The 15,282-nt window shown below is 36.8% G+C and overlaps 1 protein-coding gene across 2 annotated transcripts in view; it reads right to left on the minus strand.

Annotated features, from left to right (window-relative positions):
• Positions 1–15,282, minus strand: part of VPS13C (vacuolar protein sorting 13 homolog C) — a 74,099-nt gene that overhangs the window by 29,654 nt on the left and 29,163 nt on the right. For both annotated transcript variants that reach the window (XM_085070850.1, XM_085070851.1), the window contains exons 35-52: positions 14,596–14,704; positions 14,025–14,158; positions 13,552–13,708; positions 12,774–12,853; positions 11,920–11,979; positions 10,676–10,841; positions 9,580–9,696; positions 8,998–9,101; positions 8,412–8,579; positions 7,666–7,970; positions 7,146–7,290; positions 5,856–6,012; positions 4,900–5,030; positions 3,814–3,983; positions 3,044–3,282; positions 2,599–2,828; positions 1,740–1,832; positions 898–1,263 (exon numbers count right to left, since the gene is read on the minus strand). In XM_085070850.1, coding sequence (XP_084926976.1) covers positions 898–1,263; positions 1,740–1,832; positions 2,599–2,828; positions 3,044–3,282; positions 3,814–3,983; positions 4,900–5,030; positions 5,856–6,012; positions 7,146–7,290; positions 7,666–7,970; positions 8,412–8,579; positions 8,998–9,101; positions 9,580–9,696; positions 10,676–10,841; positions 11,920–11,979; positions 12,774–12,853; positions 13,552–13,708; positions 14,025–14,158; positions 14,596–14,704 — 2,931 coding nt within the window. The remainder of the gene's footprint in view (positions 1–897; positions 1,264–1,739; positions 1,833–2,598; positions 2,829–3,043; positions 3,283–3,813; positions 3,984–4,899; positions 5,031–5,855; positions 6,013–7,145; positions 7,291–7,665; positions 7,971–8,411; positions 8,580–8,997; positions 9,102–9,579; positions 9,697–10,675; positions 10,842–11,919; positions 11,980–12,773; positions 12,854–13,551; positions 13,709–14,024; positions 14,159–14,595; positions 14,705–15,282) is intronic.

The following is a 15,282-nucleotide window of genomic DNA, read 5'->3' on the forward strand; positions in this document are numbered from 1 at the left end:
TTACCACCTTCAATTAACATAAACAAGTCTCTTATCTTTTCCCACATGGTTTGAGAGAACTACTTTGAGACCAGAAACTTCAATACCACAAGTACTTTATTGTAATATGATATAATTACTTTGAGCAAACTATAGCCTGAATGTGGTCCACTGGAATGATTTCTCTAACCCAAAGCCAACACCAAGTTTTAAATTTGCTTCCATCACTACAAATCTGAATAGAAGCTGTGGACTACATAGTTCTGGATGCTCCCTTTCAGCTATTCTGCTCATCCCTTGTGGATCCACAGTGACTTCCCCCAGAGGGATGTGATTAGGCACCCAAACTCCACCATGATATGCACACCTGGCAATGGAAATAGGCTACTTGGATATCCAAGAACAGAAGGAAGTTTGAGGTAATTTGGTCAACTGACCACGGGTAGTTAATATATTGCATAGAACAGCTGCACACCTGGCTGTATGAAATTTTAACTTGCTGCCTCCTAAGAGATTTGAAACCCCTTGGAATGGTATCTCATTTTGAGAAAAGAGTATAACTTCTATCTTACCAACAAATACAATGCTGGAGAAACAAACAAAATGGGGCAATAAGAATTAAATGTTAATATTCAAGCAAGCCAAATTCATTGTTCATACAGCAAAACTTGAATATGTAAAAATTATAGAGAAACAGAGAGGACTAGATTATTTCACATAGCAACTGCCATTCAAATCAATTGATTGCAAACTTTCTGTACAATGCATTTATGCTTAGTTGCCTGACTGAAGAACTCGTAAGAGCATTCAATTTAAACCTATTATTAATTCAGCACATACAAAGTGTATTAAAAAGTTACTTCAACATCAGGAAACATGCAGAGTGTTTTAAACTGCTAACAATTTGACCCCACATACCTCCAATGACATATCAGCAGTGACTTCCCTCAGCGAGGACCAGTTTTTAAGGACACCTGAAAACGTAGATTCTGCCAACAACAAAGGGACAGTTCGATGTCCCAGACCACATTCCAAGGTCAGCTGAATTGATTTCACTACAATGTCAAATTTCTCTTCCTTCAGAATTTGTTCATGTTCCCTAAAACTTTCTGTTGCTTCTGTGGCTATGTCAACACCAAGAAACCAAGCATTGCACTCGTCTATAGGCTTCACTTGCCACAAATTCTCAGAAACTTCAGCTGCTCCTCTAGAATCCTCCTCTGTTGTTTTGGGTTTTATGGCAGCCATGATGGTCACGACAGTATTCAAAATTATTGGTGATACCTTGAACAAAGAAAAACATCTTTTATTAAAATACAATATCTATTATAAATGGAAATAGCAAACATGAAAGTGCTTTTAAGAGATGCAACTTAATTTCAAGGAAGATAATCCATTCATGGATCTCTTCTTGTTTTCCTTTCCTAAATAATATCCCAAAAATAGTGGTGGCAGCAGCAGGAGGAAGAGTTATTTCCTAACTTTGGAAGGAAGTGGTAGGAGGAATCATAGAATCTGAAGCATTTAAATTAGTCCTTTTTGGTCAAGGGACTGTAAAAGCAAAGAATATGCAATGACTTTTTGCAACACAGAGCAGCTCTAAAAATGCCTAATTCTGAAATTAAACTAACAGGGAAAATGAAAAATGTAAATAGCAATATGCAAGTTTATAAAAAGGAAACAAAACACAAACCAACAAAAACCAAGCTACAGCCTGAGAAACACAGGTGTTCTTCCAAAGCCAGTTTTAATAATCTTACCTTAATAGTGAGTTCTTCTATTGTTACTGCCATACTCTGCAACCCTGAAGTGTGCACCATGTTTTCCATGACCAAAGAACATGGCCGTAACACCTGAGTGAAAAACATCATTTGATTATTAAGGTGACACCTTGAATTTGACCTTTTCATAAGGTCTTGTATTTTTTTCACCCCGGGGGCCAAAGGGGCACGGATCCCACAAAGTAACAAGTTTCAGAGTAACAACATTCTTTCCATATACTGCAACAATCCCATATCGAAATTTGCACAAGAAGCTTTGTGTAACAGAAGGTTCAAAGTTAGTGAAATAAAAGCTTTTGACGTGATGCTTAAAACCAGACAAAACAAAAACCCAACACACAGACAGAGTGATAATACAGTAAAAACACCCTGAATCCTTAAAAAACCTAAATGCATATGGGAAGATACCACATGCAAGATGAACACACAGGCCACCTTTGTGGCTCAGTGCTCCTTGGAGGGAATGTGCAGATGAAGCTCCAGACAAAAGGCTGCTCCGGACTGTATTGCAACAAGGAAACCAACATACAATGAAAAACACTGCAAAGGGGTCTTGGGCTTCAAAATCCCTCAGACATTTTCTTCACTAAGGAAGCTTTAATGTAATTTACAAATGCACTGCTCAGGTTTTAGACAGAGCTCTAAGTGCTCAGGTCCTGCACCTACTGATAAAAGATTCACCTTTAAATGGCACAGATGATGCACAGGTCCTTCCTCTCTTCCAAATAATCAATGATATGAAAACTGAGGGGTTTGAGTGCTATGATATGCCAATGAAAGGACGTGCCTGCCAACAATTCTCTGTACTTTTTGCATTGTGGAACCCTGGTTTCCTTACCGTAGTAACATTCTTGTCTTGTTTGTCTTTGAGAAAGGCACAGGCCAACACTTTGAAGGCCTGCACTTGGGCAGTCATCCTTTGTGCATCCTTTCCCGACGTCAGAGAAAAGTCACATTGGAAGGAAGCTTTCAAGGCAGGGGCATCAGCATTGGTCAAATTAGCAACAAATACAATTTCTGGATCCATAATCACAGCTTTTACTGTCATGTTTGGCCGTACTGATATTTCTGTGGAAATAAGTAAAAAATCTACCTTGAATATAAAAACCAGAAAGAGGTAAGAAATCTACTGTGTCAGTGGCCAATTTACACATTCTGAAGAATTAACTAATTTCTTAAGTCAGATACCAAGACAGCATTGTGAAAACAACTGGGTGAGTTATTTTCAGAATGAAATCTGCAAAGCAGGGGGATGGGGGTGGATGGAAATTGGTTGTACAGACCTGTTTCTGCCTTGGATTTCCCAGAAGCAACTTGCTTTAATTGGAACTGTGCAGATCCTTCAGTTGAGGATGATGGCATTGACTTAATGAAAAAATCTGCTACTGTCAACAAAAACTCCATACTAGCACATATGTACAGCTTGTCGAGGACAGCAACAACTTCAGTTCCATTTTTATCCTGCTTATATCTTATATCTATCATAGAACTGTCATTTGTGTCATCTTTCTTGTCTATCATTCTGGAAAACAAGTTTAATAAGAAACAACTCAAACATCACAACACATACATCTAGGAAAACAAAGATGAGTAAGTACCGCCTTTTTTCTCCCCATGCCATTTTATAAAGAAGAATTACTATACAACCAAGTAGTGTTTATTCCAGAAATAAGAGGGTACAGACTTTTCTAACAGAAGAGTAATTTCAATTTGAAATTAGTGTGCTACACTCTTGAAACTATGCATGTAGCACATAACAATCACACTGAAGTTTCAGTGCACACAACTCTCTATTTGAGGACGGGTGTGCACTGCAATATCCAAGCCTCCAAGATTTCTTTTTGTTTTGGATAACCTGGGAAATCAACATCTAATGGCAGAAACTTGTTTAACATCATTAAAATTACATTGCTCATTGCTTAAACACAGTATGGCAGGCCAGAATAGACAGCACAAGTGAGTTTTATCAATCCCATGTGAAACAAAGTATGGAACAAGGAAAAAGTCTTCCTCTCAAGCTGGAGTTTTTAATTTTTGATGTATGCAAACCTACCTTGCAGTCACATTCTGAATCCCTTCTCTGAGATCATCCAAGGTACACGCTTTGAGTTTAACACTGATATCCATGGAGCCATCTGAAAACATCTCCCCTGCTGATGCCATCAGATGCAGCCGGAGCTCACCAAGGCGCAGTTTGTCACTATGCACTGAAAGCAGAGACTCCTGCAGAAGGACAAAGCAATGAGACATTTCCCTTGCTGCTAGCCATGGGCATCTTGATCCATGAATTGAAGGATCTGATTAGCCTCTTGCTGTCACCAGTCCTCCACTCATACAAATGAGTTCAAGAAACTCACTGAGAAAACAGAAACACCTGCTAGGCTGCAGTAAAGCTGTTTCTGCACCACACTGCCATTGCTCACAATCCATGGCTGAAGGATTATCTGTCTGAACTCTAGACCCCTCACCAGAGGATCCCTCCATTCTCATCAGCATCCCTCAGCAGTAAGGGGAAATGATATGAAGGTAAAATTAAAATAAAATCCCATTACAGTGCCTTTTTCCCTGTGATGCTCATTGCACAGGAACATCTTAAAAGTTATACACAAATAACATTCACTATATACAAAGACATTTAAAGCAAGCACCTTCACATCTACAGCATGCAGACTTTATTAAGTCATAAAAACAAGACAACATTTCACAGATTTCTCATTTTCAGCACAGAAAGGATGCCCATGGTTGCTCACACTCAGGGATATGCAAGAGCAAAGTATGGGCCATACACACCTTGGACCTGCTTACTAACTCTAGAGGCACCACACATAGAACCAGCACCATCTGAGCTAACAATCCCTGCTTTTCAAATATTCATTTTTATTTTGGATAACTGGAATCAAAGCTTGAACGACCAGATCGAATGGTGGGTGGTTTTGGTTGGTTTAGTAATATTTTTAGCATGACTTTTAGAAATGCACACACATTCTTCAACTTAAGGATACTGTTTGCCCAAGAAAGCTCAAAGCTCTGTAAGGAAAACATTACAAAGCCAACACTGAAATTTCTACTATCCTGAGTTCTGTCCATATGAGTACCTAGGCTGCCCAACCCAGCTGTATGGAAAAACTTGGTCACAAACCTGAGTCGTGTCACTCTTGTAGAGGGTTATAGAAAGGGATTCAAAATGGAAGTCAAATTTAAGCGCTGTGTAACATTCTGCAGAAGACTGAACAGCAGAAACACTTTTTTGTCCAAAATCAACAAGGGCACCTGTCAGTGAAAAGAAGATATTTTTACATTTCTTTGGAACACTGTGCTTGGGTTTTTTTATTGATGGTTGCTTTGGTGTTTGGACCTTTTTTAAATTAAGATCAGAAAATCACAAAAGCGGAAAAGCTCAAAATCCAGAAGACTACTCAAAATAATTGACACTTTTAATTTTTTTTTATTCTAGCCAATGCATACTAAAATTATCTAGCACAGAGTTGTTTAGAACCATAAAAGAGGCTGTCATTAGGTTTACTGCAGTTCCTCATTCACTTTAATGAAGAACTACACAAAGTACCAAGTCTGCTCAAGGAGTCTGCACTACTCATCCTTCCAGTTTCTATTCATATTAGAGCAATTCAAGTATTGCTTAAACAGCAAATTTTTTGGCATTGAGAATGTTAAGTTTTGGATAAAAATACATTTTGGCAAAGTGTTAACAATATTTTATCCAGAGACATGCACCGTTTACATTAACACACTACTTGAATACTAATACTATCTGCAATTGTTAGAACTGTGCATTAACATGCTGGGGAAGATGATTTGGCTTCTTTCATTTTTAACCACCTGCACTTAGAAGAGTGATTGATACAGACTGAAGAATACCATCCTGTAAGAAATGAATCACAAAAAACATGCTACAAAGACTTCTGACCATCAGGAGCTCCCACTCCATGTAAGTGCATACATTTTTATTTATAACTTTTCATGCACACAATGCATGTGTAACAATTAAAACAATTTATAGTGCTTCAGAAAAATATGATATTTGAATTTGCAAACCGCCCTCTGCCTCCACATATCCAGCCTTTGAATGGAACATACCCTCAGAGGCACCACACTCATGTGGAGCTTTCCCTTTTTTAGGTAACTGTGTATCCTCAATACTCTCTTGCACAGCACTTGGCTGGGAAGAAGCCCCTCCAAGGTTTTCAAGTAAAATTTTCATGATAACAGTTAGATCATCTTGACTGAGTGCAATCTGTAAAGTGATAAAGCCATAATTTCATTTTTGGTGATAGCATTTCTTCCAACACAGTATGCAAACACTGAGGAGAAACAACGAGCTGCTTCCACCAGAAACAAGCTGTGTAGCCAGAATTATCCTGTCCAAAACAATCCAAATGATTTGCCCATTTTTCCTATAGTATCATTTGTTACTTGCTATGAACAGCAGTTACAAAAAGAAATAACACTCCACATGATAAACACTTCCTAGTATTGGAAAGGATCTTTGCATATTAAAAATATGAGTAATTGATAAACATAAGCACTTCTCAACAATTCAGTAATCCAAAATCATGACTAGATAACATTAAAGCCAAGATTTGCGCTGCATACAGTAAAGCAACTGTCCTTCAGTAGACCTTCAAAGACTTAATTAATATGTATCCAATCATAACATTACAGAACCACGAAAAAACCAAGCAGGGCTAAGTGACAGGATGCAGCCACTTAGCCATAGTACACAGTATAAGAATATTTTCTCTATATTTAGCTAGTTTTGCTGGTACTCCTTTAAATCTCTTATTTCTGTGTGCTTCACCAGTGCTACCTTTGGCCACAGCAGAGACACAGGAATGAAAAAGTAAAAGGGCTCAGGAGCAAGTAAAAGTGCCCCAGTTTGGTTTTACCCATTTAAATCCCTGTAGTTAATGCTGGAAAAGAAAAAGTACAGCTCTTCCTCTGCAAAGACAATTTTCAATTGTTGTGTATTAGAAATAACCTTTTCATTTCTAAAAAATCTACCAAACATTGAAATAACCTGAATGCTACAGCTTAAACAATTGGAATTATTAAATCTTGGGTTTAAATGCTAACTCAACAGATAACCTCAATGATCTTAGTGATTTTTGAGTCAATGGATAGCTCCAACAGACCACCAGAAAAATAAAACCAGGTTTTATTCAATTTGCATCCAGCTACACCAAAACTACTCATTATACAAAATCAAAATTCTAACAGATCTATAAACCAGACAATCAAGCTGGAAGTCTTTCAACATATGGTAGAGGACACAAACTGAAATGAGTTCACAGCCTCCTTAACTAAGCTGAGGACTATTGTGAGAACAGGTGTGACTTTTGATTTAGCTCTTATTAGTCATGATATTACCTGCATTGGTTTTAGGTCTCCTTTGATCCCAATTGTTGGGCATTTATGATACCATGTTGCTGCTAAATTTCTCTGGACCAATAAAGTCAAACTCACAGGACACAGAATTTCAGAATCTGGTTGAGAATCTGTGGATATAATGCACCTAAAAAAACACAGTGGAAGCAGCAGAGGAAAAATATTAACTAGTTGCAGAATCCCAAATAATATCATAGTGATCTAGCAGAATTACAGGCATAATTAAAGAATAATCTCACATGTGCTTACACCTAAATATGTACTTTAAACAAATTCCAGTTACTGTGTTATCATTCCTTTCTTTCCAAAAAGGTTTAGAGATTGCAGACCTGTGGATCTATCTAAAAGCACTCCTAAACTTAGCTTGGGAAGGCTTTTTGCTTAGTTTTAGCATGCTCTCATTGTCTATCACATTTAAATAAGAGAAAACCACTGCATACAGAACACAGACACACTCTTCTTCACAAAGACTTTTCAACTCAGAAAACAGCTCCATGTTTACCTTGATAATTTCAAGTGAGTCAGCTGCACATCCAGGTTGTCAATGACTGGAGGAAGAGGAGATTCATCTGAAGACACCAGCTTGAATTCATTCTGAACTCTGATTAAGCCAAGATCAGCCACCAAAGCATTACATGAAGTGGAAGATTCAGGAACAACTATGACTGGAGCTTTCAAGTTGACATCCATTAGGAGGCGGAAGCTCTTCTTAGCAAAGTCCTTCATGCTGGAAGCAGCCATTTCTGCTGCCTGGACAGTGACTGCAGTCAGGGCTTCTTGTGCCGCTTGGAAATTGTTTAGGAAGTTCTATTCAGAGGCAGTGAAAAAAGTAAGAGTTCCATGAAAACAAATAAGCCTCTCAAAAGAAAGCAAACCCCAGGCAAAATGTAAATTTAAGAAGATTGCAGCTGTGGTATAAATATGGGACTTCTAATTCAACCACACTGGTTTCAAAAGAGAAAAAGGTTAACATCATGAACAAACTAAGACATTGCTTAACTGCTTAATTTTTAAGACACTATAAAAGCTGTCAACTCCACTCATTACTTGTTTTGTCATTCTTCTCCTTATTTGTCAATCTTCTACAAAACACTGCAACTTAAGTTGCAATTTTTCAGCAAAATACTTCTATATGCTTGTACATCAGCTCATCACCAGGTACAGGTCAAAAGAGCTGATTACATTTTATTTTATTTTTTAAAAAAAACCAGTTTAAAATCAAGCAAAGAACTTAAACAAATGTCTTACCAAGAGAGACATAAAGAACTTATGTAGGTAAATTATTTGGATGCAGCCCACTTTCAGAGACATTTTACCATCCACCCTTGACATATCAGAGTAGGCTTCCCCTGCAGTGGCATCTGGATAAAGTGACATGTGAAATCGAAACACTTCATCTCCCATTATGGAGACAGCCTAGGAGATTAAGTACACATCGTTAATACTCCCAGGTATTTCTGAAGCAAGAAATATTTGCCCAGAAAGATCAAACACAACTTATCAGCAATACTTGGACACATGGTAGGCACAAAAGGAAACAGAATCATCTATTTTTTAGTATATGCCTCTTGTCACTTGCTTATCTATAGCCCATTGTATATTTAAATTCTGCTACTCAGAATTAAACATACCAGTGCAAACATAATTTAAAAGAACTAAATATTAAATGGAAGAATATTTTTCTTCTCTAAGGTAAAGGAAATAACCAATAAATTTTGCTTAATATTACATTGTACTTTGCATTCTATAACAGCAAATACACCTACAGTGCTGTCACTAAATCACTTAAAGAACTGGGTCTCTTCAGTTGTTTACAAGCTGCACAATATATCACCTTTTTATGGATTGTTTTTTGATCAACATTTGTAATTACAATGTCCTCAAGTCTGGAAAACACTTTAATCTTTTTAGGCTTCATAGCCACAGATGCATCCATTCCTGAATAAAACAAAAGAAAGAAGACAATAAATGCACTTCAACAAATTCTTAAGTAAATACTTCTGCTGAAAAACAAACAAAAAACCCCTGAATTAATTATGTAACAATGAATGCTGAGCCTGAGACTGAAGTCAGGACCTTACTACATATGACAAATTTGCCAACATAAATTGATTGTAAGATTAGAATAAAATTCCCCGACACTGTCTAGGATCTAGCTATTAAAAAGTGGAAGTTTGTGTGATCTATAACATAATGCCTTCACTTATTTTAATTTTACTACACTTAGAAATTGTCTTCTTTTTCTGAGTCAAATGTCTTTTTCCATGCAGATCATCTCATACAATCAAAATACATGTAAAAACATGTTAGAGACATCTGCAGTGCACACCCTGGCCTTTAAGAAGTGAATGGAGGGAAACAGATGACTTCTGGTTAAAGCTAGTTTCATCTAATATTTAAATTAAAAGCACCTTACCTTGTATTCTAATGTCTGCAATTCTACAGGTCTGATCACACACTGTGATACTGAATGCATTTAGCTTTGCAGTCAGTTTTAATTCACAGACATCATCGTGGGCTGCATCACTAGACACTGGATAGGAAACACAAGAGACACAAGGAGTTCAAGTATTACAAGCTCACTGTTTCAAACAAATATTAGATTAGTTGTTTTGTACATATATGAACTACTCAAAAGCAACCTGCAGTCATTCCCTAGAAGTTACGATAACAACTCGTCAAAATGTAAAAAAAGTAATTTATTAACAGTTTCCTTCAGGCACACAAACTGTCACCAACCAACACAGGCAAAAAGCCATCAAGATGATGTCTTTTCTCCTCATTAATACCCAGTTTTCATGCAACAGTTGCTGAATACAGTGTACACACATTATGTGAAACACTGTCTCACATGAGAAATGCTCCTCTCTGTATCAAGTAGCAAGGCCAATTTAGGTACATTAACTGCAGCAACACTGCAGAAACACAGAATGTAACAGCCACTGGACTCCATCCCAATAATTTTAGGATTAGAAAACCTTGAATTTCACAAACACTACAAACACAAGAATCAACAACACAGGACCTGAGAAAACATTCAGGAGCTTCCATACAAAAACTTAGTATTTCAAGGTTACAAATACTGTAATTAAAATAAACATCCCACCCTTAAGTTGAGAACTTTTCTTTGTTTCCCCAGAGGAGTATTTCTTTTCACCAATGTAAGCACTCTTTAGAGCCTTCAGATTGGAAAGCTACATGGTTGTGACACTGAATGTTTGGAAAGGCTGCACACTGCAACAGGTTTTTTTTTGACTTTCATTATAAAAATCAGACCATCCAGCAGGGAAAAGATACATTGAGTAAAGAGAATTTGTAAAGTTAAACAGGAAAAATGTCTGGAGTTTTTGGGGTTTTTTTTCAATAAGATTATTTTCTCCCCATTTACAGCTGTGCATGCTTTGTTTTCCACCAAATAGACTGCAACGCTGTCATCTGAAATGGTACCCTTTGAAACTCAAGGTGAGATGCTGTTAAGCAACAGAAGTCCAGCCTTTCTAATATGACATTACCTGGTCTAAGAGTACTTCCTTTTTCTTGTTCTTTTATTTGAGGCTTGTGGTCTGATGATTTATCAGTACTGGGAAGACCACCTGATGGAACACTGAAGGTGAGAAAACTCATGATGGAAAGCAGAGCCTCTGTGTGAAGTACTATATCCAAACATGAAAAGATGACCTAAAACAAGGGCAAGGAGACAAAGTAATACTGTTATTTAGTAGCAGTCTACTGCCTAACAACTCAGAGTTCTGTCAGAGAATCACGGAAAAAGTGTCTTGATCAATTTCACAAGTGTTTGACTCTTCCATCTGAATCCCCTCAATCTCACACCACACAAGCTCCAGAACAGACAAGGGAGCTATGGAAGGAAAGTTTAAAACAGCTACAGAGGAAATGTGCCAACCTAAAAATGGATGGATGCTTCATCTCGTTATGCTTTTTTGGGACACTCTCTTTAATTCTGCTGCATTTCGTTGTGCACTATTGAGCACACAACTTCAGAACCTCATATGAAGATATTTTAGTAGATATGATAAAACAACAACCAAAAAGAACAAAAACCCAAAACCAAAAAAAACCAACCAAGATTCAAAATTTGCAATCAGAACAGGAAGCACGTGAGCAGCAACTACCCTTGCCAGTATTACTTAGTGAAACCCAGCAGCAGCCACCTCTAATTCCACATATGGCTATCAAGTCAGATGAATCCACCACTACTATTGCAAAGGAAACATTTTAAAAGCAGAATGGCATGCTCATTTCAGAAGTCACTGAAGTCACAGAAATCCCCCTATTAATAGTTGCTTTCAGGCTAAGTGAAAGAAGGACTGATTGCACACAAGACCCCTAAGAATGCTACTTGGACATTTCAGCTCACATCTCAATTTCACTATTACAAACTCTCAAGCTCTGAAACAAGGCCTTCATTTTCCTCTCTGCTCAGTGTATCACTCCAGAATTAAAACATGTCCTAAAGGCTTCAGTTAAGTTTTATAAGGACATTTTTCTAACTAGCTGAAAATCTACCATAAATACTTCTGTAAAAAAGAAAAAAAATCCTTTTTTTCACCTGGATCTGTTGTTGAAGTAGTTAAATATAAAGAGGTAGGTTTTAATGATGAGGGCCGGGGTTTTAGTTTTCAGGTTGGTTTTGTTCCCTTTTTTTCCTCTTCAATGAAAAGAGAAAAAGTGAGCAACTAACACAGTTGCTACCATTTGAAAAGCTTAAGAAAAAATAAATACATCCAGTACTTACATTGATGTTTTGCTTAGTGCTTTGGTAAGTAGTAAAAAAGTCTGGTCCATCAGGATCAGCCTAAAGGGAAAAAAAGAGGGAAAGGACACAGACAGCCTCTATTGAATTAGCCAATAAGTAATAATAACTATTAATAATTTTATTAACTGAATTATTTTAATTTAGCACACACACAAGGATTATTGCAATTGCAAAAGAAAACAAAGGAAAGTGATGGGGCCTGAACAAACAAGTTCTCCAAATAAGGCACAAGCAAGCCAACCAGAACACTGTACTCACAAAGCTGAGACATTTCATTACATGTATTTTGTGAAATTTCAACTGGCCAGTTACAAAACTTTCATCAAGAATCTATTTAAATTGGATACATTTATGCTTAGTACTTGGCCAGCACAAATTAATTTCTTTTTCACTATGTTAATGATGCCACTACAGACAAGAGCAATGAGTTACCCACTGGTTCTACAACCTGTTAGATTCCCCATCAGAATTCATTCAGTTTTTGAAGGCCTTTTTTTTAGCTACCAACTTATGCCTCCTCAAATGCTTGTTTTATCACCTGTAGAGTCACTCTTCACTTCCACAGGCAGGCATCATCTCACCCATTAAGTTCCATAAAGGTACTCATTTGTGCTGTACACACAGAACACAAACATTTCTCTTGCCACTGACTTCAGTAGTGTCACTGACTTAGGCAAGCACTATATGGAAGCAGTGGAGAATTAAATGAAATGCTAAATTGAAAAGCAGGTATTTGGGAGAAAGCCTGGGTAAGTTTTAGATACAAATCTACAGGCTAAGTATGGAAGCTTTATTTTACTCCCCATGTAATCTTATTGAAAATGTATTGAAACCTTAATATATTCCATTTTCAGAAGATGTTCATCTGTCTCACTTGAAGAATTAATAATGCAAAGAGGATCTCCTTTTGCATCTGCAAACAAAAAAATAAAAATGTAAAGTGTTTCCACTCACAAGCTTTACTCCACCTATGCAATGTCTCCATGCTACTTCTCAATTACATGCTAATTATATACTGTTCTTGCTGAAAGAGTGAAAGTAAACCACTATTTTCACTGAGAAGCTGCACATTAAGCATTATCTTGTGAATTTCTTGCTACATTCACTTTATTTTAAATTAAACTAGTGAAAAATAACTTATCTTGCTCCTGAAACAAGATTCTGAAACAAGAATTGAAAAGTTCTTCGCATACTTATCTTCAGGTTTTCACATTCAAAATCTGTCTTATCTACTTCACATAAATGGCTATTTCAGTTATCACTTCACTGTCAGTTTGAGTTGTTACCTGACCAGCCAAGGAAGCACTTGCATTCCAGGGCTGTCAGAAGTGGTCATAAAGCACAGATTCAGAATCTCATCAAAACACAATGAACAGCTGGAATACTTCTCAGGAATGATCATTGCTACTCAAGGTGGGCAACTCACTCAAATACATTAACTCAAACTAACTCTAGCAACAGCTGTAAAACTTGGTTTCAGGTAAAACATACTAGTTTCATCTAAATTACCCTTTTGCCCTCCTCTCATTATGGTTTTGAGCATGTTACCCTCTGGCTATAAATCCTATTGCGCACACCCTACTGACTGTACCAGCTTCCTACAAGACTTACCATTTATTTCAGTGCATCTCATTGTAATTTTTTTCAGATATGCTGCTGCAGCCAATTCATGATTTCTAATTTTGGTTTCTGTTCCAAGCTGTAGCACAGTTAGAATATGTAATGGATATCTCTCCTTCTGAACCTGCTTCATCAAGGTTATTACAACCTTGAATATGGAAAGGGAAATAAGTTCAATATTTCAGTGAAGCTGTTCAGACATGGCAGGCAGTTACAAGCAGGCATTATCTCCTCAGCTAAATGTGAAACATAATATTCATCTTAGACATTTTGCATTTTTACAAAGAAATTCTACAAGACTAATTTGCTAAAGATTTTCCCCAGCCCCCTGGTCTGTTCTTCTTGTTTGTTTTCTTTCTGTTGCCAAGTCAAACTGTTAAAATGGACTTTATAGCCCACTACTTCTAAGAAACAGACTTGAGTACTGGGTTCAGATAGAATAAGTTGTACAGATGGATACATACCTCCTTGATTTCAAAATTAAGTAGCATATTGATTACATCTTCATTTAATGTTATTTTTCTCTTTTCAGACAGCATTCCTTCTGGAGCACCCTTATCCTGTGTCAAAATTGATCTCTCCAGTTCCTTGGTTTTACCTGAAACATTCAATAAACTGCTTAACTTTTAAAATTGCCACCACTTGATTAGCTCAAGAAACACATCCAATTCTTTTATTCATTTAGATGGTTTACATTCACCTAAGAAAAGCTACCAACATTTCCACAAGCAGAGCCTTTAACTTCAGAGCGTGAAAAGAAAATAGAAACATGTTCTGGCAAAAAGGTGACTGACATCTCAATACCTTGTTAGTTCCTTGACAAGTTAGCTAACACAATTACCAAATTTTTGTCTTGTAATGTTTCCAATTTTTTGAAGTATCAAAGTATGAACACTGTCCTTGCAAAATTAAAAAGATGTTATCACTTACACCATACTCTCAGATCTAAATTTGCTTTCCAGATAATAAATGCTTTTCCCTACTCCTGAAAGTGAAAACACTTAGTATTCATGACAAACAAATTCTATCTCTGACCTTCCTTTTGTAGTGCTGATTTTGCATCCGTTTGATTTTCTTCTGCTTCGCCCAGGTTTTCTGTCAAAACTTTGAGAAAGACATTCAAATCCTCTTGGCTTAACACAACCTAAAAAGTTGCAGATCACAATTCTCAGGAAAAACACATTGTTCCTTGAACTTATCACCTGCTAACAAAGCAGAACATTGTTTCCTGGCAAGGAGAGTGCTTATTTACAGCTATTTTGTCAGCAGAATCATCCCTTCAATAAGAAAATTAAATTCTTTCAAGCACTTACTGCTAAAGTAGGAGACTAACGGTTTTGACTTCCAAATCTATATCAATATATATTGCACCATTTAATGTACCTGTGCTTTTAATACACTCCTGTCAATGACATGCTCCCTCATGATATTTTAATTTCAGTTTCACCCAAGATGTCACTGGTACTTTCTTTCACAGTACATAAAATGCCACAAAAAACAAGTATCTTATTCAAGGTTGATAGGAAGGTATGTAGCTGGAGTTACTAAAGCAAATATTTGCATTAATTTAAATTCCTCTCTAGAAGATTGCATTTTTAAAGAATAAAAACCCAAAAAACTTTTAAAAATACTTGCTCAGAGAACCAGTCACAAAACCATTTATGTAATCCTTTCTAACCTCTACACTCATCTAGGTGGAGTTACATCCTGTTACATTGCTGA

This window comes from Lichenostomus cassidix, chromosome 10, assembly GCF_008360975.1.
Source record: "Lichenostomus cassidix isolate B80296 chromosome 10, HeHo_3.0, whole genome shotgun sequence".
In the NCBI taxonomy this organism is placed as follows: domain Eukaryota; kingdom Metazoa; phylum Chordata; class Aves; order Passeriformes; family Meliphagidae; genus Lichenostomus; species Lichenostomus cassidix.